We start from the raw sequence: 25683 nt of genomic DNA, 5'->3' as shown, positions 1-25683 counted from the left end.
TTGAACATTGACAACGTGGCGATAGCAAAAATGTTTAAAACTTAATCATTAAGATTTCAAGCGATTAAGTATTAGATGTTTTAATATTACTAACTCATGAGGTCGTGGGTTCAATCCCCACTGTTTTCATGCTGCAGCACACATAAGTAAGGCGCTTTAAACAATATGAACTCCTGCGAAGCCAGCACTTAATCAGCAGCTTAATTATCGGGCAATTATTGTCTATACTATTCCAAACTGCCACAGGTAACTCGAGACTGGGTCGAAGTAACTCATGTTATTTTATGTTTAGGTTGTAAAGTCGTCCTTGCACATCAAGGATAAAGATATATACAAAAAAAAATACACTGCGATATATAACGTTACAGAACCCCTTTCACAAAAAATTACATTTTTCGACATATTTTACACTTTTTGATGTTATCGCTGTAGCACTGAATCGTTATGTTCTTTACTTTATCTTCTAAATTATAACTGTTTATTGTAAAATACATTTAATTAAACTATTTACAAAGTAAAACCTATTTTGTTCTGTAACTTATTTAACTTGATTTATTGAGATATAAGTAAAATATATAAAGGAATACTAAATATGCAATAAACTTAAATACAAAACAAATATTTTGAATCAACGATAATTATATAAGTAAAAAAATATGAAAGATTATAAAATAATTAAACGAATCTGGTAACACTTATGTTTTATATACAACCTTAATATCATTAAAATTTCATTTATTTTTGTTCAAAAAACATCATATCTATGAGCAGGGTTGCCCCCATAAGAACCCCCTTCATTTTAACGTCTAAGTCTTTAGGAAAAGTGGCCCCAAAGTTAGTAGCGTTAGTAAACGACTCCTTCATGCACCCTGAGTACTGCTTCGTGATCGCCCCCAATTCTACGCCATCTAGCGTCATTATATTAAACGGGAAATCGCAGGTACAGCACGCGCCGCTACATACACAACAAGGACCCTTTATCTTAAGAACGGTTTGGTCGTTCGAATCTGTGATGTCATAATGGGGGATCCAACACGACTGCATTTGTCGAACTTTACCGAGTAGATTTCCAGCAGAATCCAGAACCTAGAAAATTAAAAATTTTAACTATTTACAATAACTTCTGATTACAACACAATATATACATAATAAGGCTTAATGGACAATACATTTGTATGTCCAATTTATAAGCCTACAAAATAAATAAAACTGCTGTTTGTTGTGTGTGGGTAAATTATCACGGGCACATATTATATAAGAGTTGTGACCATATTACAACAATTAAAATGCTGACTGTAGAGTGGGTTAGACTGCAGAGTGGGCATCTACTAGTTAGTATTTGTAATTATAAGCGCAAATACTCGAATTCTAAAAAAATTGCAGCCAAAAAAAAATAGGCCAACTAAGTTTGAGACCTGCACTTTAAAGGTGCTATTGTTATATAGATTTAAACTCTTGTGGTACGTTATATATTGTATATGTTGTGATATTGGTTCAATTTTTGTTATTACCTCAACTTCAAATGCGCAGCAATCAGCATTTGCACACCAGCAACACCCAGCACAACATTTAAACCTTCGTGTAATCCTCATCACCTCAACCCCAGCATTATCAACGATATGAAAAGTGAAACCACGTGCTGGCCCACAGCAATATCTCATACAGAAGTCGGTTTCTTCAAGTGCATAATAACACTGCTGGCCGAGACTGTTCTTAACCACAACCCTGTTGTTTGTCTCAATATTGGTCACAACTTCGAATAACTCGACCTGTTGGTGCAATAGGATTTGGTCAAGTTGGGTCAAGTATTCTAACCCCTGGGGGCATGTTGTAGCGAACCCACCATCGTTGTTGATATCGGGTTTAGTCATCCATTCTACAGTTTGCTTGTTGGACATTTTTATTAAAGTTAAATCGTATCTGTGTCTAAATAAAATGCTTACAATGTTAATATAGGCCTTTAAGCTATGAAAATTCAATTTTAAATGCATTATATAATGCCTATCTTTATAAATTTAATTTCTACTCTTTACCTATTTAACTTAATATTATTTCTATTAAGACATGAAAAACTGGCCTCTTTTGCAACGACTTTTAGCCTATGTAGTCACATGCTTAGTAACCAGTTTATAAAGTTAAAAATTAACTTAATTTTAGTCGTACGGGCTATTTAAAAATGCCAAAAATTGTGTACACAAATACAGGTTAAAATCAATAAACGAATTCTTTCTAAAAACATCTTTATCTTTCTTAATTTAAATCACAAACTAATTAACATACTTATAGGTCATGTTAGTTTGCAAATACACTAAAAATGACCTTTTTAAAATTTATTTTCAAGTATTTTTTATGACTTGGTTGCGCAAATGTTATCTTAAACAGGTCTAAACTTCGGTAAATATTTGTTTTTCCTTTCTCTTATTTTATCCCGTGACATTATTTGTTTGATAGTGTAAAAACTATTTTAAGCAAATTTAAAATTTTTTTAAACTTTTTACAAGTTTACATTATTTCATGTTTTAAAAAAAAACTTTTATTAAATATTAAACCAGTTGTTTAACTTATATTCTATGGTAGTAAAGTATTATAAAAACAATATTAAATGGAATTGTAAAAACTGTAAAATAAAATTAAATATTAAAATACTTTCAAAAAATCATTTTTAAATATTTTAAGTAATCAAGATAATAAGACAACAAAACTACGTCATAAGAAGATAATTATCATATGACAATTAAAAATAGAACCCAAATAACGTCACATTTTGGTAATATTTAATTTTATAGATTTCACGTGATAGGACTTGTATAATTTTTGACAAGTATTTACGTCCTTAAGCTAATGAGAAAGCTTTATATTACTTAAAACATTGGACACAGTCTGATACTAAACAAACAAACGTAATCACTAAATACATAGCTGGTAAATTATTAATTTTGTAAATATTGATATTTAGCGTTTTTTTCGTTGTAACCAGGTTACGTTATCGCAATATATGATTGGCACACTGGGTCGCTTACAACACAAGTTGGGCGTTGTTTGGTAATTGCTTTTTTATAAGTAGCTAGAAATACAGCAGAAAGCTTAAATCTTGCTGTTAATTTTTCAAGTTATTTTAATTTTAAAATTTTAAAAAAATTATTTGGGTTTTTATTTTAGAAATTTGTTATTACGAAAAGTTTTGCAAAAACCAAGGAAAATGTGTGAAAGCATCTTTAAAGTTCTATTTTTTATTTTTAATTTCGCTTTTTGGGTAAGCTTTGCTAAAAATTTGTTTTAAAACGAAATAAATTAAAAAATTCTTTTAAACTACTTAAAATAGATTTTTGAAAAATAAAAAATTAAATTTTAATTTTTGAAAATAGAATTTTGAAATAATAAAAACTAATTTAACAGCTTATACATTTTGTTTATGCTAACTATCTCGTATTTTCGCTAAAATTCAAAATTGACTTCTGTTCATTACAGCTTGCAGGGTGTGGAGTTCTCGGAGTTGGAATCTGGTTGAATGTTGATGAAAGTATCTCAGATTCAATCGAAGTAGCGGGGGTGGAATTTGTATACGCGGGTAAGTACTTACTTAAAAGTAACATCAAGGAAGTTGTGTAATATACTGGTAATGGCAGCGGACTGCGAGCCGAAAGAATACAGGTTCGAGCCGCACTAATGCCAAACTATTCAGCCTTAAGCGCGGCGTTTACAGATAGCTTAAACACACCAAGAGGTTTCGGGTTCGAGCCGCACCAATGCCACATTATTTGTCCTTAAGCCCGGCGTTTACGGAAGCTTAAACACACCAAAATATTTCGGGTTTGAGCCGCACCAATGCCACATTATTTGTCCTGAAGCCCGGCGTTTACAGATAGCTTAAACACACCAAAAGGTTTCAGGTTCGAGCCGCACTAATGCCTCATTATTCGTCCTTAAGCCCGGCGTTTACAGATAGCTTAAACACACCAAAAGGTTTCAGGTTCGAGCCGCACTAATGCCTCATTATTCGCCCTTAAGCCTGGCGTTTACAGATAGCTTAAACACACCAAAACCTATTCGCAAAGAACCCGCCATATGGTCCACCATTAGGTATATATCTTTTTCCACCATTAAACTAACACTGTAACTGAATTGCAGGAGCTTATGTGCTTATAGTAGCTGGTTCAATGATGTTCATCCTTGGATTCCTTGGCTGTTGTGGAGCAACCAAAGAAAGCACTTGCATGTTGGGCACGGTAAGTTTAAGATTATAACCATATCATAAACTTTCGCATATTTAGTATTAAAATTACACCTTAATATGCAAACTAAGATTACACCAATATTGCGCCATTTTTTATATACTAGCAACATTTATTGAATTCAGTATTTCGGATTTTTGTTTGTCTTGCTTGGCTTAGAAGTTGGAATCGGAATATGGGCGCTTGTAACCTACCCAGACGTAAGTAACATCATAATATTACGAATTAAAATCTGGTTTATACTTATCTGAATGTCCCAACTTATTTCAACAATTTGCCTGTATATTAACTAAGTACCATTTGATGGGGCCCAACTTAGCTACCTTAACTAAAATAAAAACTGTTAGAATATTTTAGTAGTTAACCTTTTTTGATTGTCGAAATTGTTCAATAACTATTTTAAGTTGTATTGTTTAGTTACACACTGCGATCGACGACGGCATGGCAGGTTCGATTGATGAATATAACGAAAACGATCCACTGCTTGCTCTTCAACAAAACGTATGGATTTATAAACTTTTTTAAGATTTAACTGATAATTATATTTTAAATAATAATTAGAAAATGCGGCCACCGTACTAAGCTGGTGCTTGCGTATATTACAACAGTATCAAATCAGAACTAAATATTTTAGACAAATTCTTTTGTTAAAATGTTAACAGTTGCACTGCTGCGGTAATACGAATGGTTGCTCGGATTGGCAAGCAGACGTAGGTTCTGCTGGTTGTGGCTGTGTAGTTGGTGATGGTTATAATTGTACAGAACCTTCAGATATTTCTGGCTGCCTAAAAGATTTATCTCCTAATGCTAATACTGCTGATAATGGCATCTACACTCAAGTAAGTCATTAGATAAAGTACCTTAAAACAACTATGTGCAGACTATTTTTTGTATATTACTTTATTCTCGATGTGGGAAGGTCGACTTCACGACCTAAACTTAGAGTAACATCAGTTACTCTAACCCAGTCTCGAGTTGCCTGTGGCAGTTTGGGACATTATAGATTATAATTGCTGATAATTATGCTGTTGATTAAGTGCTGGCTTAGTGGGAGTCCTTACCGTTTTAGTGCCTTACTCAAGGCCGCTACAGCATGAGCTCACTGGGGATTGAACCCAGGACCTCATGTAATGTAGAAAGTGTTCTGACCACTAAACCACGCTGGCCTTAATTTGCTTAAATTCAATCATTTTAAATGAGTAACATTCTTATTACATTAAGTTACGCAATGTTCATGTTAGCGTAAGTAATAAACGCTAGTGAAATGTAAAACAGTTTATTTGCCATTAAGGTGGGTGGAATGATGTAATGTTAAAAAGCGTAGGCGGTTGTCACTTATAAGTTGTGTTTTAACCAAATCGATACGAGATATTTTAAACAATATCTGCTCTTATATCAAATAACAAAATCAGACTAAAAAATTCCCTCAAGTATTTACATAAACTTATACTTGTAACGGTGTTAATTCTAAATAACACTTTTAGTTTTATACACATTAGTAAGTCTAAAAATATACTACCATAAAATAAAGGCGTTTTATTTAATATATCATGTGAGGGATTATAAATAAGGTTTTGCGAAACATTTTAATATTTAATCCACAAACAGTGATAAGGTCCATAGGTCGGTAAATATTATAAGAGGGCTCACTGATTAATTATTAACAAACAAAATACAACAAATTTGCGCGCAAAATAAACGTTGAAAGACGCGCGCATATTAACGTTCAATAAGCACAAACAACACTAAGTACAGAATATAAATTTTAAAAAGTAATAACTACCCTTACCCTTGTACTGTTTTGTGTATTAAGCACTAAATTTTACCCTACAATTTGTCCTATGTTCTAACTCAAATTTAATTAAAATGTAGAAACAAAATTATCAGTTGACATATTTATGATTTCTAAACAATATAAGGCAGTGCTTTCTTTATTTTATTTGCTCAAAAGCTATGTTTAATCTTACATAAAATTAATCTTAAAATTTGCTTTATTTTGCAGCCTTGTTCAGATGCCATTTACGAATTCATTGAAACTAACTTCACCATTATCGCTGCTGTCGGACTTGCTATTGGTCTAGCCGAGGTAAAATTAAATAACAAATATATAAGTACATCCTGAATGTGAGAGGCTGGCTATCAGTAGGCCTAATACTTTTTTGTATATATCTTTATCTTCGACGTGGGAAGGTTGACTTCACGACCTTAACATAGAGTAACATCAGTTACCCCGACCCAGTCTGGAGTTGCCTGTGGCAGTTTTTGATATTATTGATTGTAATAGCCGATAATTATGCTGCTAATTAAGTGTTGGCTCAGCAGGAGTTTTTAGATAGATTGTTGACCATATAATAATGTCCAACTATTAACTGCATCTTAATTCTCTAATTAACCGCATAACATAAATAATTTGGCGTAGTTTAAAAGCATGCTAAAATAGATGTAAGCATCATGTTATGTGTTCAACCAATTTGCATTCAAATATTTCAATTACTGGGGTTCTAATTAACTTTAACTGTTGCTGGGATATATTAACCCTTTAAAAAACTACTATGCTTAACCTTAAGGTGGGGGCTCTGTAAATATTAGTTTTAAATTACTTTAGTTGCGCAAGACCTTCACGCAATTTTTATTTAATTTATCTAGTAGTCAACCATCTAGCAATATGTTTATTTAATTGTGAAATATTTTTAGTATTTTAATCAAACATTGGTTAAAGCAATCAGATGTATGTTTAATTAGGCAATATTTGCACGCCTAATTACGTTTGTTCAACTTATTTTATTTAGATACTTGGTATGATCATAGCATGCTGCCTCTGCAAATCCTTTAAAAAAAATCAAACCGGGAATTATGCATGAGAGTAGTGAAATAAACTGCTATTTAACAATTGTATATATTCAGATCTAAGCTTTTATGCTCCATTAACCCATTATACTTATTATTAATGTTGTTATTTTATTAAAATCTGTATATTTTTTCTAGTTAACATATTTTATAGACTAACACTAGACTAAAAAAACTTTAAATTTTCTTTTTTGTAACCCCAAATATTTTTATTTTTTTACAGTTTAAATAATTTTTTTTTTTAACTTCTTTTTTTGTTAAATTTATTACTTAGATATTGGGGATGATAATATCCTGCTGTCTGTGCCAATCTTTTAAAAAACAAAACAGCGGAATTTAAATTTTTCGATGCCAATCTTTGTAAAAATCACTAATTTCGAAAAACATTTGTTTTCTTACTTTTATGACCAAAAACTTATTAATTTAAGTTTGAGTGATATCTGCCTATCATACCTTTTTGTTAAACTTGTAATTATGTATACTACTTAACCCAATTTTAATAAGCAATTACCCTAAATATTTTGTCATTTTTTTTTAACCGATTTAGATATATCTTGTGTTCAAGTCAATAAATTCAACCAAAAAACTTCGCTATAAAAGAACAACACTTATATAGCCTAGGTTAAATGTCAATGCAGAGTCCTCAGTTTAACCAAACAGAAACCAATTATCTTATAAGCTAAAGTATAACCTACTATACAAGTATAGAGGATAATGTACTATACAAGTACAACCTACTATAGAGGATAATGTACTATAGAGTACAACCTACTATAGAGGATAATGTACTATAGAGTACAATGTACTATGAAGTACAATTTACTAATACATTAAAAAACAACCTACTAGACCACAATAACTTTAATTAATAATCAATGCCCAAGTATATCATGATATAAAAAACTTTAGTGTTTCAAGTAGATGAAAAATTTCAAATATTTTTAAAACTTTTTAACTATAGCTATCCTAAAGTTGGGCTGCAAAATTACATAACGGTATCATATAAATATGCTTTATGGAAGAAAAAGGGCAGTTAAAAGGTATTAAACTAAGACTGCATACAATTAGATTGCTTTTTTAAATTGTAATTATCTAGATGGAAATATCAGCCTTAAAAAATATTAACTTCATCAAACAAACAAATTAAACTTTGTTTGTACAAAAATATTGCAAAAAAGTGTCTTTATTAAGTTTGAAAGTTTAAATTGGTAAAATGATTTCAACCTAACTTAAAAGGACTACATACTAAAAAGCTTATGTACAGTAAAAGATCCATACATAGGCCATTAAAATTTATATGAAAGCTGATAATAAAATTAAAAAACTGGGTAAAATAAAAGCTTATAAATTGTTAAAAGCAATTAGTAAACTTTTGTTGATTCACCTAAAATATAATCTTTGCAGTGGATGGGTTTCAAATCAGGGTTAACGTGAACCTTTTCATTCTTAAACTCTAATGGTAAATTAATGATAACATCATCATTCGCATTTACAAAATAAACAATAGACCTCCTTAGCTTATTTTGCTCTTTATTTTCTGGTGCTAAAATCCGATGTTTTGTCGATTTAAGTTTGTTGTTTGACCAAAATTGCAAAGTGTCACCAATATTGACAAGAACAGTGTCTTCAATGGGAGTTGCATCGATATATTGGCCTTCTGAACTCTCGATCTGAAACAGCAATGTGTCAATTAAAACTTATCATTAAATAAACATAAACAAGTAAAAAAATGCGAGATTTTCTTACCTGTAGCCCTCCAACTTGATCCTGAAACAACAAAGTAATCGACCCATAATCTGAATGTTCACCTAACCTAATTTGACCAGGTTTTAATTCGTGTTTAATAGGCGGATAGTACAGGGTTCTGAAAGTGGTAATATTCCCTGTTTCGTTCATCAAAGATTGAGTTTTCTTGAAGAAATCTTGATCCTTTAACTTCATCCCAATTGCAAGGGCCTCAAATATATTTAAAGTCAACTGTTTGCAGTTTTTAATGAAGGGTTTAACAACGTTGTAGATATTTGGTGATATATCGGTTGGCCAGGTTGTTGGGTCTAAGATAGACGAACCACAAATGTTTAAAGTTTCTCGATAATCTCCTGGTCTTTTTGGGTTTGGACCCTCCATGTTAAGACCAGAGTATCCCCCTGCAGACATTGGTTTTCGATTATATTTTTCTTTTTTTGCTACTGGAGCTTCGAAAAAAATTCTGGTAACATCATTGACTTTGTCAATTTCTTTGTTTGATATTCCAGTATTTTTTAAATAAACAAAACCAGCTGTTCGAAAAGCTTCGAATATTTTTTCCCCAACTTTTGATTTTTGATTTAATTTTGAATAGTCGTTAAAGTCAACTATGGGTATTTGCAATGCCATAACTTAAATCTTAACATAAAATATCTGTAAAAATATAACATGAAACCACTCTATTGTAAGATCTTTTATAATAAAATTAAGATTCGGTGCCGCCTCAGCAGAAGTTTTTTTTTTTGTATATATCTTTATCCTCAATGTGGGAAGGTCGAATGCGCGACTTAAACATAAAGTAACATCAGTTACTCCGACCCAGTCTCGAGTTGCCTATCTGCCTATGGCAGTTTGGGATATTATAGATTATAATTGCCCGATAATTGAGCTGCTGATCAAGTGCTGGCTCAGCAGTAGATCATACCGTTAAAAACACCTTACTTAAGGGCTATACAGTGTAAGAGCAGTAGGGATCGAACCCAGGACCTCATGTATGGTGTAGCAATTATTCTTATACCACTACACCACGTTGCTGGAATTTATCGGCGTATTAAAAAAGTAAAAGATCTGTTTAAAATATGTTACGTTTAATAAATTACTATCTGAGGACTAAAGTCATCCAATACAAATTCTTACACAAATTTGTTTATTTTGAAAAATAACTAACTTATTTTAAAAACAACATGTTTTAAAATTTACGCCATTTTTTAATTTATTTTATGTAAAAAAATAAATGACGTAAATTTGCATCCAACCACAACGGTTGCGCGCGAATAAATTTGTTTTTTTTTAGTTATCCTCAAATTAATATATAATTTTTTTTGTTGAATTAATCACACAGATACTGGAAAAATTCATGTTTTGAGATAAAAAACTTTTATAACTTTCAAACAAAAAAGCTAACAAAAGTTAATAGTTTCATTGTAAATATTTACAGCATTTTCTTCGCCCTACACAGAACATATAAAAAAAAATGATTGGTTATCACGTTTATGTATGCAACAACTTATTGAATGCCAAAACATAACTGAGTGCATCACCAAAATACTTTGACTATACAACGGGAAGTGATGTAATGGAAAATAATGTCACAATAAGTTATTCAGGAACAAACTTCACTAAAAATATTAAAGCATAAATGTTATTAAAAGCATTAAATTTTACAACACAAAACTTTTTTGAACTTTAGTCTTACATATTTAAATATATATGAAAAGGATATACATCTAAAAAACGGGTTAAATGTAGTGCTCTTACAAAGTTAAAATCAATTAGTAAATTTTTGACGCCTGGTCTAAAACATATTCTTTGCAAGTGATCGGTTTGAAATTAGGACCAACATTTACTTTTTCATTCTCATACTCTAACGGTAAATTAACAATCACATTATCATTAGCAACTGCAAAGTAAATAGTGGACCTTCTAAGCACGTTTTGTTCTTTCTTCTCAGGCACTAAAATCCGATGTTTTGTCGATTTAAGTTTGTTGTTTGACCAAAACTGCAAAGTGTCACCAATATTGACAAGAACAGTGTCTTTAATGGGAGTTGCATCGATATATTGGCCTTCTAAATTCTCAATCTTAAATAAAACATCAGTATGTTAAGTTTAACTTGGCCTGTCAAATAGACATTGGCGTAATTGTAGTATAGGAAAGTAAAATTCTTACCTGTAGCCCTCCAACTTGGTCCTGAAACAACAAAGTCATCGTCCCATAATCTGAATGTTCACCTAATCTGATTTGATTAGGTTTCAAGTCGTGTTTAATTGGCGGGTAATATAAATTTCTAAAAGAGGTTACATTTCCTGGTTCATTCATTAAAGAATGAGACTCCTTGAAGAAATCTCGATCTTTTAGCTTCATTCCAATCGCAAGGGCCTCAAATATATTCAAAGTCAACTGTTTGCAGTTTTCCATAAAGGGTTTAACAACGTTGTAGATATCTGGTGATATATCAGTTGGCCAAGTTGTTGGGTCTTCAGTAGACAAGCCACAAATGTTTAACGTTTCCCGATAATCTCCTGGTCTTTTAACATTCGGCCCTTCAACATTAAGACCAGTGTATCCCCCTGTACACCTTGGTTTTCGATTATATTTTTCTTTTTTCTCAGACGGAGCCTCAAAAAAAATCCTTGTAACATCGTTAATTTGGTCAATTTCTTTTGTTGATATCCCAGTATTTTTCAAATAAACAAACCCAGCAGTTCGAAAAGCTTTGAATATTTCTTCACCAACTTTTGATTTTTGATTTAAACTTGCTTTCAAAATGGAATAATCGCTAAAGTCGACAATAGGTATCCCAGATGTCATAGTAAAAAACAATGTTTAAAAATTTACAAAACGTGCGAGCTTTCTTATGTCTGTAATATGACTAGATATACTTAAGTCGTTGTTATTCTAGTGTAAAATAATAGCTTGAGGCACTGTTAATTTGGCGATATAACATTGCTGTTTTGAGATATTGCACAAATTAGTTACAAATTGCCAAAGCACGATTTGTTGCAATATGAAAAATAATACTTGGTCAAATAAATTAAAGGATAACAGGAAATTATGTCACAATTTCCAAGTAATTTATGACTAGGCTTACCCTACATTACTATTTTAAAATCAAAGTTAAAAAGTTGTGTTATATCGCCAAATTAACAGTGCCTCAAGCTATTATTTTACACTAGAATAACAACGAATTAAGTATATCTAGTCAGGTTATTTAAATCTAGATATTACAGACATAAAAAAGCTCGCACGTTTTGTAAATTTTTAAACATTGTTTTTTACTATGACATCTTGGATACCTATTGTCGACTATAGCGATTATTCCATTTTGAAAGCAAGTCCAAATCAAAAATCAAAAGTTGGTGAAGAAATATTCGAAGCTTTTCAAACAGCTGGATTTGTTTATTTGAAAAATACTGGGATATCAACAAAAGAAATTGACAAAGTCAACGATGTTACCAGAATTTTTTTCGAGGCTCCAGTAGCAAAAAAAAAATATATATAATCGAAAACCAAGGTCTGCAGGGGGATACAGTGGTCTCAAAATTGAAAGTACGAACCCAAAAAGACCTGGAGATTATCGGGAATCATTTAATATTTGTGGTTCGTCTATACTAGACCCAACAACTTGGCCAACTGATATATCACCAGATATCTACAACGTTGTTAAACCCTTCATTGAAAACTGCAAACAGTTGACTTTAAATATATTTAAGGGCCTTGCAATTGGAATGAAGTTAAAAGATCAAGATTTTTTTAAAAAAAATCATTCTCTGATGAATAAAACAGGAAATCTAACCTCTTTTAGAACCCTGTACTATCCGCCTATTAAACATGAATTAAAACCTGGTCAAATTAGATTAGGTGAACATTCTGATTATGGATCGATTACTTTGTTGTTTCAGGACCAAGTTGGAGGGCTACAGGTAAAAATTAAAGTTTTCTGTACTACTATTACGCCAATGTTAATATAATGCTGGGTTAAATCTAACTTAATAAATGTTTTTTACATAATAAATGTTTCAGATCGAGAGTTCAGATGGCCAATATATCGATGCAACTCCCATTGAAGATACTGTTCTTGTCAACATTGGAGACATTTTGCAGTTTTGGTCAAACAACAAACTTAAATCGACAAAACATCGGATTTTAGTGCCTGAGAAGAAAGAACAAAACGTGCTTAGAAGGTCTATGGCTTATTTTGTCAATGCAAATAATGATGTTATCATTAATTTCCCGTTTTTGGATGAAAGTGAAAAAGTAAATGTTGATCCTGATTTCAACCCGATCACTTGCGAAGAATATGTTTTTGGGGAAGCGTCAAAAATTTACTAATTGTTTTTTAGCTTTTATCATATTAGGAGCACCATATTTAAATTATTATCACCTTTTAGGTAAACTTTAACACGTTTCATATAAAAAGGTATAACGTTTTAGTATGCCGACTTCTTTTTGTGATACATTTTTATTTATTTAACAACAATTTGTTTTATAAAGTTCTTGTATTGTAGAATTTAATATTTTTATATTACTAATATTTGCAACCGTTTTTTGTTTACAATTATCTAACAACATTAATGTAATAGCTTATCGTCCTTATAAGTAATATTTTAAACTAAATTTCTTTATTAAGTCAAGTTTCCTGCTTTTAAAACCGTTTGTTCTGAATAACTGATTATTGTTACATGACATTCCATTCCATCATTTCCTGTTTTTCAGTCCAAGTATTTTGGTGATGCACACAGTCATGTTTTGGCATTCAATAACTTGTTGCAGACATAAACGTGATATGAAAAGTTGCTTTGACTTTAAAATAGTAATGTAGAGAGGGCTTAGTCATAAATTACTTGGAAATTATGACATTATTTCCTATTACATTTTAATTATATAGACCGGTGTTTCTCAACCCCGAGTCCGCGGACTCAAATGAGTCCGCCGAAGGGCCTGGATGAGTCCGCGAGCATTGTTGCTTAGGGAATTATAATTCAGCCATTATCAGTAATTAGTTCATACTGTTTTAAAAATAAAACGCGGAATACAGTAGAATTCACTTACGATATTCTCGGTTAATACAGTCAGCCGCTTATTACCGATACATCCAAATTGCTTGGGACGGAATTATCCGATATATTTGCCATTACAAAAAACGGTTAATACGTTCCAGCTGCCGCTTAATACACCCGGTCCATACTGTTTTGATAAGAAAATTGTTTTTGACTATGTGCAAATAAACGGCAATTGTGACAAATTAAAGATACCGAATCCGATTTTTAGGTGCAGTTTAGGAAAGTTTGTTATTACACCTGCCGCTTTTTGCAGCCAAAATCGGCTGGCCCGACGTGGATGCATTGTAACCGAAACTACTGTATTCACTTTTTTTATATACCGTGTTTTAAAATCTTCCTTTATCTTTGTGATGTCATAATAAAGACATTTAGGGCGTTCTCCGTATTACCTTGTGTTGATTAATCAGCATATAATTACGAGAGTTGCACTGTATCAACAATGGTGAATTAAACAAATTAATTTAGAACATTAGTCATAGGACTTTAGAGCAGTTTCAGTTAAAGCAGTGTTGCAGATCTATTGCAAAATTAAGAAATCAATACAAGATAAGGACAACAGCTAAAAAGCTCGAGTTGCTTGACCTCTACAAAACCTTACCTACCGTTCATTAAGGTATCTTTGTGATGTCATATTAAAGAGTTTTAATTCGTTCTTTTTATCAGTCTGTGTTGATAAGGCAGCATATAATTACCGTAGTTACTTAAAAATGACTAAAAGAAAGCAAGAGTTTGCATATAATGATGAATACTTGAAGCTTGGATTTACTTCGATTGAGGTAAATGGCGAAGTAAGGCCGCAGTGTGTGATGTGCTTAACAGTCTTAGCTCACAGCTCTTTAAAGGAAGCAAAACTTCGTCGGCACCTAGAGTCAAACCATGGGAATTTTGTTAACAAAACTCTTGAAGTATTTAAAGAAAAAGAGCATCAGGTGAAGCGAAGTCGCATCGATCGCCCAACTGCTTGGGGAGGAATAGTATATTCTCACAGTCATGCAGTGCGTGCTTCTTTTGCAGTTGCATGGAAAATCGCACGTGCAAAAGCGCCTCACGCAGCTGGAGAAAATTTGATTAAACCAGCATCTGTCGAAATGGCCAGGATAATGTGCGGTGATGCTGTTGCTAACAAGTTGACAATGGTTCCTTTGTCAAACGACACCATCAAGCGGCGTATTGAAGAACTCTCAACAAATGTTCTGCAACAAACACTTGCTGCCGTAAAACGTTGTGGGGGATTTAGTTTGCAACTGGATGAGACAACAGATATCGTGAGTGATGCACAGCTTATGGTGTTTGTGCGATATTTTGACACAACTGATTTCGTGGAGCAGTTTTTGTTTTGCCGTCCACTTGCTAAAAAAACCACAGGAGAAGAAATATTCAAGAAAGTTGATTTTTTCTTTGAAGAACACGAGCTGGAGTGGTCTAATTGCGTGTCTGTTTGTGCTGATGGTGCTCCAGCCATGATGGGAAGTAAGAAAGGCTTTATGAGTTTTGTGAAAAAGAAAAACAATAACATTTCAGTTGTTCATTGTCTTCTTCACAGAGAGAATCTTGCAACAAAAGAAATACAAGAAGATCTTGCCATAGTTTTTAAAGAGGTTGTATCTGTGGTAAATTACATTAAATCTCGTCCTTTGAACACTCGTTTGTTTCGTGCTTTGTGTGCCGAAATGGAAGCGGAACATAGTGGGCTTCTGTTCCATTCAAATATTCGTTGGTTGTCACGAGGTAAAGTGCTTGAGAGAGTGGCTACCCTTAAAGATGAAACCCACACTTTTTTAAAAGAGCAAAATCATGAACTTGCTAATCGCTTTCGTAACGATGAATGGATTGCGAAGTTGCTATTCTTGTCTGATTTTTTCAGCCATGTGAACCAACTGAATCGTTCTATGCAAGGAAGAGAAAAACTATTTTTTGATGTTTTGGAAAGTATTGAAGCATTTAAAGGTAAAATAAAGCTGTGGATGCATCGAATGATAAGTCGAAGGTTAGCCGCTTTTCCAGCATTGAACTTATTTGTGGAAGAGAAAGATATTAATTTGGACGTCATTCTTCCCATCTTTCTTGAGCACCTTAACACATTTGTTTCTGAATTGGATCGATACATTCCTTCTAACGATCATTGCAAAATCTTTAATTGGGTTCGAAATCCTTTTCAGGTGTCAGCGCTAGAAGTTCATTCAGATATGGACTGCATTGCAGAACAGTTGCTTGAATTGCAAAGTCGACAGATGTGGAAAGACGAATTTAAAAAACTGTCTTTAACTCAATTTTGGGCAAATGTGCAGTCAATGGAGCCTAGTCTTTTCGAGCTCTGCAAGCAAGCTGCAACGGCTCTTTTGCCCTTTCCAACGACTTACTTATGTGAATCTGGCTTTTCAACACTGACGATGATCAAGACGAAATATCGCAATAGACTTCAACTGGAAGATGACATCAGATGTGCATTGGCAACCATAACACCGGAATTCGATAAACTTGCAATGCGAGTTCAAGGACAAGGCTCTCATTAAGTTGTGTGCTGAGCGAAAAACAGTTCTTGCTTTTTTTCGTCAATACTGTATTTAATTCCCCCATTTTGTAAAAAAGTGCGTTCTTTTTTTCGTTAATACCGTATTTAATGCCCCTATTTTGTGAAATACACTGCCTATTTAGAAATAAACAGCGCTTTCTTTTTTCGGTAGAAAGCTATAGAACTACCTTATTTTTATACTTATGGCTTGAGTCCGCGTATATTTAGGTCAGCTTGGAAATAGTCCATGGGCTAAAAAGGTTGAGAACCACTGATATAGACCAACGAATTTGTGTGATAACTTTAAATAACAAAGTTATATCGTTAGATCAGCAGTGCCTCAAGCCTTTGTTTTTCACCAGAATAACCACAGATTAAGTATATCAAGTCAGATTATTTCAATCTAGATATTACAAGACATAAGAAAGCTCGCACGTTTTGTAATTTTTAAATATTTTTATTTTATATGAACGTTAAGGTTTTAGTTATGGCATCTGGGATACCTATTATCGACTTTAGCGATTTTTCAATTTTGAAAACAAGTCTAAATAAAAAATCCAAAGTTGGTGAAGAAATATTCGAAGCTTTTCGAACTGCTGGTTTTGTTTATTTGAAAAATACTGGGATATCAAAAGAAGAAATTAACCAAGTTAACGATGTTACGAGGATTTTTTTCGAAGCTCCAGTAGCAAAAAAAGAAAAATATAATCGAAAACCAATGTCTGCAGGGGGCTACACTGGTCTTAACATTGAAGGTACAAACCCAAAAAGACCAAGAGATTTTCGAGAATCATTAAACATTTGTGGCTTGTCTACTGAAGATCCAACAACTTGGCCAACTGATATATCACCAGATATCTACAACGTTGTTAAACCGTTTATGGAAAACTGCAAGCAGTTGACTTTGAATATATTTGAGGCTCTTGCGATTGGGATGAAGCTAAAAGATCAAGATTTCTTTAAGAAGTCTCATTCTCTAATGAACGAAACTGGGAATCTAACCACTTTTAGAACTTTATATTACCCACCAATTAAACACGAATTAAAACCTGGTCAAGTAAGGTTAGGTGAACATTCTGATTTTGGGACAATGACTTTGTTGTTTCAGGACCAAGTTGGAGGGCTACAGGTAAGAATTAAAGTTTTCTGTACTACTATTACGTCAATGTTTATTTGACAGGCCAAGTTAAACTTAATATACTGATGTTTTATTTAAGATTGAGAATGTAGAAGGCCAATATATCGATGCAACTCCTATTAAAGATACAGTACTCGTCAATATTGGTGACACTTTGCAGTTTTGGTCAAACAACAAACTTAAATCGACAAAACATCGGATTTTAGCGCCTGAGAAGAAAGAGCAAAACGTGCTTAGAAGGTCCACTACTTACTTTGCAGTTGCTAATGATAATGTGATTGTTAATTTACCGTTAGAGTATGAGAATGAAAAAGTAAATGTTGGTCCTAATTTCAAACCGATCACTTGCAAAGAATACGTTTTAGACCAGGGGTCAAAAATTTACTAATTAATTTTAACTTTGTAAGAGCACTACATTTACCAGCTTTTTATATGTATATTCTTTTTGTATATATTTAAATATGTAAGACAAAAGTTCAAAAAAGTTTTGTGTTGTAAAATTTAATGCTTTTAATAACATTTATGCTTTGTAAATTTTACTATTTTAATGAAGTTTGTTCTGAATAACTTACTGTTACATAACTTTCCATTACATCACTTTCCGTTGTAAAGTCCAAGTATTTTGGTGATGTACTCTGTCATGTTTTGGCATTCAAATACTTATTGCAAATATAAACGTGATAAGCATTTCTGTGATAACTTTAAATAACAAAGTTATATCGTTAGATCAGCAGTGCCTCAAGCTATTGTTTTTCACTAGAATAACCACAGCTTAAGTATATCTAGTCAGATTATTTCAATCTAGATATTACAGACATAAGAAAGCTCGCACGTTTTGTAAATTTTTAAACATTGTTTTTTACTATGACATCTGAGATTCCAATTATCGACTTTAGCGATTATTCAATTTTGAAAGCAAGTCCAAATCAAAAATCTAAAGTTGGTGAAGAAATATTCGAAGCTTTTCAAACAACTGGATTTGTTTATTTGAAAAATACTGGGATATCAACAAAAGAAATTGACCAAATTAACGATGTTACAAGGATTTTTTTTGAGGCTCCGTCTGAGAAAAAAGAAAAATATAATCGAAAACCAAGGTCTGCAGGGGGATACAGTGGTCTCAAAATTGAAAGTACGAACCCAAAAAGACCGGGAGATTATCGAGAATCATTTAATATTTGTGGCTCGTCTATCTTAGATCCAACAACTTGGCCAACTGATATATCACCAGATATCTACAACGTTGTTAAACCCTTCATTGAAAACTGCAAACAGTTGACTTTAAATATATTTGAGGCCCTTGCAATTGGAATGAAGTTAAAAGATCAAGATTTTTTTAAAAAAACTCATTCTCTGATGAATAAAACAGGAAATCTAACCTCTTTTAGAACCCTGTATTATCCGCCTATTGAACATGAATTAAAACCTGGTCAAATCAGATTAGGTGAACATTCTGATTATGGATCGATTACTTTGTTGTTTCAGGACCAAGTTGGAGGGCTACAGGTAAAAATTAAAGTTTTCTGTACTACTTTTACGCCAATGTTAATATAATGCTGGGTTAAATCTAACTTAATAAATGTTTTTTACGTAATAAATGTTTCAGATCGAGAGTTCAGATGGCCAATATATCGATGCAACTCCGATTGAAAATACTGTTCTTGTCAACATTGGAGACATTTTGCAGTTTTGGTCAAACAACAAACTTAAATCGACAAAACATCGGATTTTAGTGCCTGAGAAGAAAGAACAAAACGTGCTTAGAAGGTCTATGGCTTATTTTGTCAATGCAAATAATGATGTTATCATTAATTTCCCGTTTTTGGATGAAAGTGAAAAAGTAGATGTTGATCCTGATTTGAAACCGATCACTTGCGAAGAATATATTTTAGACCAGGCGTCAAAAATTTACTAATTGCTTTTTAGCTTTTATCATTTTAGGAGCACCATATTAAAACTATTATCACCTTTTAGGTAAACTTTAACACGTTTCATATAAAAAGGTATAACGTTTTAGTATGCCGACTTCTTTTTGTGATACATTTTTATTTATTTAACAACAATTTGTTTTATAAAGTTCTTGTATTGTAGAATTTAATATTTTTATATTACTAATATTTGCAACCGTTTTTTGTTTACAATTATCTAACAACGTTAATGTAATAGCTGATCGTCCTTATAAGTAATATTTTAAACTAAATTTCTTTATTAAGTCAAGTTTCCTGCTTTTAAAACCGTTTGTTCTGAATAACTGATTATTATTACATGACATCATTTCCTATTTTTCAGTCCAAGTATTTTGGTGATGCACACAGTCATGTTTTGGCATTCAATAACTTGTTGCAGACATAAACGTGACAACCAATCAGGAAACTATTAACTTGTTTTTAAGTTCAAAAATTTTATTTTGACTTTGCTTTTACATAGATCAGTTAACTTCGCACCGTTGACTACATTTAATTAAACATAACACAATGTATATAGATCTTTACTTATGTAATACGCCGTTTAAAATTTAATGGCGTCTGTTTATTATTATGCAAGGTGGACGATTTTGCAGCCTATAAATAAAAGCAACTTTTTAATTTTGATTTTAAAATAGTAATGTAGGGTAAGCCTAGTCACAAATTACTTGGAAATTGTGACATAATTTCCTGTTACCCTTTAATTTATTTGACAAAGTATTATTTTTCATATTGCAACAAATCGTGCTTTGGCAATTTGTAACTAATTTGTGCAATATCTCAAAACAGCAATGTTATATCGCCAAATTAACAGTGCCTCAAGCTATTATTTTACACTAGAATAACAACGACTTAAGTATATCTAGTCATATTACAGACATAAGAAAGCTCGCACGTTTTGTAAATTTTTAAATATTGTTTTTTTTTACATGAACGTTAAAGTTTTAGTTATGGCATCTGAGATTCCAATTATCGACTTTAGCGATTATTCAATTTTAAAAGCAAGTCTAAATCAAAAATCCAAAGTTGGTGAAGAAATATTCGAAGCTTTTCGAACAGCTGGTTTTGTTTATTTGAAAAATACTGGGATATCAACAAAAGAAATTGACCAAATTAACGATGTTACAAGGATTTTTTTCGAGGCTCCAGTAGCAAAAAAAGAAAAATATACTCGAAAACCAAGGTGTACAGGGGGCTACACTGGTCTTAACAATGAAGGTACAAACCCAAAAAGACCAAGAGATTATCGAGAATCATTAAACATTTGTGGCTCGTCTATCTTAGATCCAACAACTTGGCCAACTGATATATCACAAGATATCTACAACGTTGTTAAACCCTTTATGGAAAACTGCAAACAGTTGACTTTAAATTTATTTGAGGCTCTTGCAATTGGAATGAAACTAAAAGATCAAGATTTTTTTAAGAAGGCTCATTCTCTGATGAATAAAACAGGAAATCTAACCTTTTTTAGAACCCTGTACTATCCGCCTATTGGACATGAATTAAAACCTGGTCAAATTAGATTAGGTGAACATTCTGATTATGGATCAATTAGTTTGTTGTTTCAGGATCAAGTTGGAGGGCTACAGGTAAAAATTAAAGTTTTCTGTACTACTATTACGCCAATGTTAATATAATGCTGGGTTAAATCTAACTTAATAAATGTTTTTTACATAATAAATGTTTCAGATCGAGAGTTCAGATGGCCAATATATCGATGCAACTCCCATTGAAGATACTGTTCTTGTCAACATTGGAGACATTTTGCAGTTTTGGTCAAACAACAAACTTAAATCGACAAAACATCGGATTTTAGTGCCTGAGAAGAAAGAACAAAACGTGCTAAGAAGGTCTATGGCTTATTTTGTCAATGCAAATAATGATGTTATCATTAATTTCCCGTTTTTGGATGAAAGTGAAAAAGTAGATGTTGATCCTGATTTGAAACCGATCACTTGCGAAGAATATATTTTAGACCAGGCGTCAAAAATTTACTAATTGCTTTTTAGCTTTTATCATTTTAGGAGCACCATATTAAAACTATTATCACCTTTTAGGTAAACTTTAACACGTTTCATATAAAAAGGTATAACGTTTTAGTATGCCGACTTCTTTTTGTGATACATTTTTATTTATTTAACAACAATTTGTTTTATAAAGTTCTTGTATTGTAGAATTTAATATTTTTATATTACTAATATTTGCAACCGTTTTTTGTTTACAATTATCTAACAACGTTAATGTAATAGCTGATCGTCCTTATAAGTAATATTTTAAACTAAATTTCTTTATTAAGTCAAGTTTCCTGCTTTTAAAACCGTTTGTTCTGAATAACTGATTATTATTACATGACATCATTTCCTATTTTTCAGTCCAAGTATTTTGGTGATGCACACAGTCATGTTTTGGCATTCAATAACTTGTTGCAGACATAAACGTGACAACCAATCAGGAAACTATTAACTTGTTTTTAAGTTCAAAAATTTTATTTTGACTTTGCTTTTACATAGATCAGTTAACTTCGCACCGTTGACTACATTTAATTAAACATAACACAATGTATATAGATCTTTACTTATGTAATACGCCGTTTAAAATTTAATGGCGTCTGTTTATTATTATGCAAGGTGGACGATTTTGCAGCCTATAAATAAAAGCAACTTTTTAATTTTGATTTTAAAATAGTAATGTAGGGTAAGCCTAGTCACAAATTACTTGGAAATTGTGACATAATTTCCTGTTACCCTTTAATTTATTTGACAAAGTATTATTTTTCATATTGCAACAAATCGTGCTTTGGCAATTTGTAACTAATTTGTGCAATATCTCAAAACAGCAATGTTATATCGCCAAATTAACAGTGCCTCAAGCTATTATTTTACACTAGAATAACAACGACTTAAGTATATCTAGTCATATTACAGACATAAGAAAGCTCGCACGTTTTGTAAATTTTTAAATATTGTTTTTTTTTACATGAACGTTAAAGTTTTAGTTATGGCATCTGAGATTCCAATTATCGACTTTAGCGATTATTCAATTTTAAAAGCAAGTCTAAATCAAAAATCCAAAGTTGGTGAAGAAATATTCGAAGCTTTTCGAACAGCTGGTTTTGTTTATTTGAAAAATACTGGGATATCAACAAAAGAAATTGACCAAATTAACGATGTTACAAGGATTTTTTTCGAGGCTCCAGTAGCAAAAAAAGAAAAATATACTCGAAAACCAAGGTGTACAGGGGGCTACACTGGTCTTAACAATGAAGGTACAAACCCAAAAAGACCAAGAGATTATCGAGAATCATTAAACATTTGTGGCTCGTCTATCTTAGATCCAACAACTTGGCCAACTGATATATCACAAGATATCTACAACGTTGTTAAACCCTTTATGGAAAACTGCAAACAGTTGACTTTAAATTTATTTGAGGCTCTTGCAATTGGAATGAAACTAAAAGATCAAGATTTTTTTAAGAAGGCTCATTCTCTGATGAATAAAACAGGAAATCTAACCTTTTTTAGAACCCTGTACTATCCGCCTATTGGACATGAATTAAAACCTGGTCAAATTAGATTAGGTGAACATTCTGATTATGGATCAATTAGTTTGTTGTTTCAGGATCAAGTTGGAGGGCTACAGGTAAAAATTAAAGTTTTCTGTACTACTATTACGCCAATGTTAATATAATGCTGGGTTAAATCTAACTTAATAAATGTTTTTTACATAATAAATGTTTCAGATCGAGAGTTCAGATGGCCAATATATCGATGCAACTCCCATTGAAGATACTGTTCTTGTCAACATTGGAGACATTTTGCAGTTTTGGTCAAACAACAAACTTAAATCGACAAAACATCGGATTTTAGTGCCTGAGAAGAAAGAACAAAACGTGCTAAGAAGGTCTATGGCTTATTTTGTCAATGCAAATAATGATGTTATCATTAATTTCCCGTTTTTGGATGAAAGTGAAAAAGTAGATGTTGATCCTGATTTGAAACCGATCACTTGCGAAGAATATATTTTAGACCAGGCGTCAAAAATTTACTAATTGCTTTTTAGCTTTTATCATTTTAGGAGCACCATATTTAAACTATTATCACCTTTTAGGTAAACTTTAACACGTTTCATATAAAAAGGTATAACGTTTTAGTATGCCGACTTCTTTTTGTGATACATTTTTATTTATTTAACAACAATTTGTTTTATAAAGTTCTTGTATTGTAGAATTTAATATTTTTATATTACTAATATTTGCAACCGTTTTTCGTTTACCATTTTATCTAACAACGTTAATGTAATAGCTTATCGTCCTTATAAGTAATATTTTAAACTAAATTTCTTTATTAAGTCAAGTTTCCTGCTTTTAAAACCGTTTGTTCTGAATAACTGATTATTGTTACATGACATTCCATTACATCATTTCCTGTTTTTCAGTCCAAGTATTTTGGTGATGCACTCAGTCATGTTTTGGCATTCAATAACTTGTTGCAGACATAAACGTGATATAAAAACTTGCTTTGACTTTAAAATAGTAATGTAGAGAGGGCTTAGTCATAAATTACTTGGAAATTATGACATTATTTCCTATTACATTTTAATTATATAGACCAACGAATTTGTGTGATAACTTTAAATAACAAAGTTATATCGTTAGATCAGCAGTGCCTCAAGCTATTGTTTTTCACCAGAATAATCACAGCTTAAGTATATTAAGTCAGATTATTTCAATCTAGATATTACAAGACATAAGAAAGCTCGCACGTTTTGTAATTTTTAAATATTTTTATTTTATATAAACGTTAAGGTTTTAGTTATGGCATCTGGGATACCTATTATCGACTTTAGCGATTTTTCAATTTTGAAAACAAGTCTAAATAAAAAATCCAAAGTTGGTGAAGAAATATTCGAAGCTTTTCGAACTGCTGGGTTTGTTTATTTGAAAAATACTGGGATATCAACAAAAGAAATTGACCAAATTAACGATGTTACAAGGATTTTTTTCGAGGCTCCGTCTGAGAAAAAAGAAAAATATAATCGAAAACCAAGGTGTACAGGGGGCTACACTGGTCTAACCAATGAAAGTACAAACCCAAAAAGACCAGGAGATTATCGAGAAACATTTAATATATGTGGTTCGTCTATCTTAGACCCAACAACTTGGCCAACCGATATATCACCAGATATCTACAACGTTGTTAAACCATTTATGGAAAACTGCAAACAGTTGACTTTAAATATATTTGAGGCCCTTGCAATTGGGATGAAGTTAAAAGATCAAGATTTCTTCAAGAAAACTCATTCTCTGATGAATGAACCAGGAAATGTAACCACTTTTAGAACCCTGTACTATCCGCCTATTAAACACGAATTAAAACCTGGTCAAATTAGGTTAGGTGAACATTCTGATTATGGGACGTTGACTTTGTTGTTTCAGGATCAAGTTGGAGGGCTACAGGTAAGAATTTTACTTTCCTGCACTAAAATTACGCCAATGTCTATTTGACAGGCCAAGTTAAACTTAACATACTGATGTTTTATTTAAGATTGAGAATTTAGAAGGCCAATATATCGATGCAACTCCGATTAAAGATACTGTTCTTGTCAACATCGGTGACACTTTGCAGTTTTGGTCAAACAACAAACTTAAATCGACAAAACATCGGATTTTAGTGCCTACGACAAGAGATTTAAACATGATAAGGAGATCTGTTGTTTATTTTGGAATTGCAAATGATGACGTAATCGTTAATTTACCATTAGAGTATGAAAATGAAAGTGTTCAGGTCAACCCTGATTTAAAACCTATCACTTGCAAAGAATACGTTTTAGACGAATCAGCAAAAATTTACTGATTGCTTTTTAGCATTTTTAAAGCACTATATTAAACTAGCTTTATAGATTTATCTTCCTTTTTGTATATACTTAAATATGTAAAACGAAAGTTCAAAAAAGTTTTGTGTTGTAAAATTTAATGCTTTTAATAAAGTTTGTTTCTGAATAACTTATTGTGACATTATTTTCTAATACATCATTTTCTGTTTTTTCGTCCAAGTATTTTGGTGATGCACTCTGTCATGTTTTGGCATTCATTTACTTATTGCAAATATAAATGTGATAACAAATCAGTTTGTTTTTTATGTTCTGTGTAAGACGGTTCAAAAAATGAAACTTTTTTCCA

The 25683-nt window shown here is 32.0% G+C and overlaps 10 protein-coding genes across 10 annotated transcripts; 7 read left to right on the top strand and 3 right to left on the bottom strand.

Moving 5' to 3' along the window:
• Positions 1-735: 735 nt before the first annotated feature.
• Positions 736-1898, bottom strand: LOC145753603 (phospholipid scramblase 1-like). The gene is made up of 2 exons (XM_082570006.1): positions 1512-1898; positions 736-1086 (listed from the first exon to the last, which is right to left on the bottom strand). Exons 1-2 carry the CDS (start codon positions 1896-1898, stop codon positions 736-738), a joined length of 738 nt encoding a protein of 245 aa, XP_082426132.1.
• A 1301-nt stretch (positions 1899-3199) lies between these two features.
• LOC145753165 (CD9 antigen-like) lies at positions 3200-7485 on the top strand. Its single transcript, XM_082569563.1, has 8 exons — positions 3200-3253; positions 3469-3568; positions 4129-4226; positions 4358-4432; positions 4650-4733; positions 4895-5071; positions 6235-6318; positions 7354-7485. The coding sequence occupies exons 1-8, from the start codon at positions 3200-3202 to the stop codon at positions 7417-7419; spliced, it is 738 nt and encodes a 245-aa protein (XP_082425689.1). The 3' UTR covers positions 7420-7485.
• Positions 7486-8113: 628 nt separating this feature from the next.
• LOC145753068 (uncharacterized) lies at positions 8114-9469 on the bottom strand. Its single transcript, XM_082569457.1, has 2 exons — positions 8826-9469; positions 8114-8749 (listed from the first exon to the last, which is right to left on the bottom strand). The coding sequence occupies exons 1-2, from the start codon at positions 9453-9455 to the stop codon at positions 8441-8443; spliced, it is 939 nt and encodes a 312-aa protein (XP_082425583.1). The 5' UTR covers positions 9456-9469; the 3' UTR covers positions 8114-8440.
• A 784-nt stretch (positions 9470-10253) lies between these two features.
• LOC145753042 (uncharacterized) lies at positions 10254-11674 on the bottom strand. The gene is made up of 2 exons (XM_082569426.1): positions 10995-11674; positions 10254-10906 (listed from the first exon to the last, which is right to left on the bottom strand). Exons 1-2 carry the CDS (start codon positions 11634-11636, stop codon positions 10598-10600), a joined length of 951 nt encoding a protein of 316 aa, XP_082425552.1. The 5' UTR covers positions 11637-11674; the 3' UTR covers positions 10254-10597.
• A 924-nt stretch (positions 11675-12598) lies between these two features.
• LOC145753602 (uncharacterized) lies at positions 12599-13157 on the top strand. Its single transcript, XM_082570004.1, has 2 exons — positions 12599-12748; positions 12849-13157. The coding sequence occupies exons 1-2, from the start codon at positions 12599-12601 to the stop codon at positions 13155-13157; spliced, it is 459 nt and encodes a 152-aa protein (XP_082426130.1).
• A 1438-nt stretch (positions 13158-14595) lies between these two features.
• Positions 14596-16401, top strand: LOC145753601 (SCAN domain-containing protein 3-like). Its single transcript, XM_082570003.1, has one exon. It carries the CDS (start codon positions 14596-14598, stop codon positions 16399-16401), a length of 1806 nt encoding a protein of 601 aa, XP_082426129.1.
• Positions 16402-16970: 569 nt separating this feature from the next.
• LOC145753126 (uncharacterized) lies at positions 16971-18177 on the top strand. Its single transcript, XM_082569523.1, has 2 exons — positions 16971-17529; positions 17618-18177. The coding sequence occupies exons 1-2, from the start codon at positions 17119-17121 to the stop codon at positions 17924-17926; spliced, it is 720 nt and encodes a 239-aa protein (XP_082425649.1). The 5' UTR covers positions 16971-17118; the 3' UTR covers positions 17927-18177.
• A 188-nt stretch (positions 18178-18365) lies between these two features.
• On the top strand, positions 18366-20091 carry LOC145753041 (uncharacterized). The gene is made up of 2 exons (XM_082569425.1): positions 18366-19044; positions 19145-20091. Exons 1-2 carry the CDS (start codon positions 18403-18405, stop codon positions 19451-19453), a joined length of 951 nt encoding a protein of 316 aa, XP_082425551.1. The 5' UTR covers positions 18366-18402; the 3' UTR covers positions 19454-20091.
• A 360-nt stretch (positions 20092-20451) lies between these two features.
• Positions 20452-22141, top strand: LOC145753088 (uncharacterized). The gene is made up of 2 exons (XM_082569479.1): positions 20452-21094; positions 21195-22141. Exons 1-2 carry the CDS (start codon positions 20453-20455, stop codon positions 21501-21503), a joined length of 951 nt encoding a protein of 316 aa, XP_082425605.1. The 5' UTR covers position 20452; the 3' UTR covers positions 21504-22141.
• A 360-nt stretch (positions 22142-22501) lies between these two features.
• Positions 22502-25008, top strand: LOC145753600 (uncharacterized). Its single transcript, XM_082570002.1, has 3 exons — positions 22502-23144; positions 23245-23478; positions 24310-25008. Exons 1-3 carry the CDS (start codon positions 22503-22505, stop codon positions 25006-25008), a joined length of 1575 nt encoding a protein of 524 aa, XP_082426128.1. The 5' UTR covers position 22502.
• Positions 25009-25683: the final 675 nt, after the last annotated feature.

The sequence above is a fragment of the Corella eumyota genome, chromosome 5 (genome assembly GCF_963082875.1).
Source record: "Corella eumyota chromosome 5, kaCorEumy4.1, whole genome shotgun sequence".
In the NCBI taxonomy this organism is placed as follows: domain Eukaryota; kingdom Metazoa; phylum Chordata; class Ascidiacea; order Phlebobranchia; family Corellidae; genus Corella; species Corella eumyota.
The sequence above is the reverse complement of the archived record's forward strand: the minus strand, read 5'-3'. Positions and strand labels throughout refer to the sequence as shown.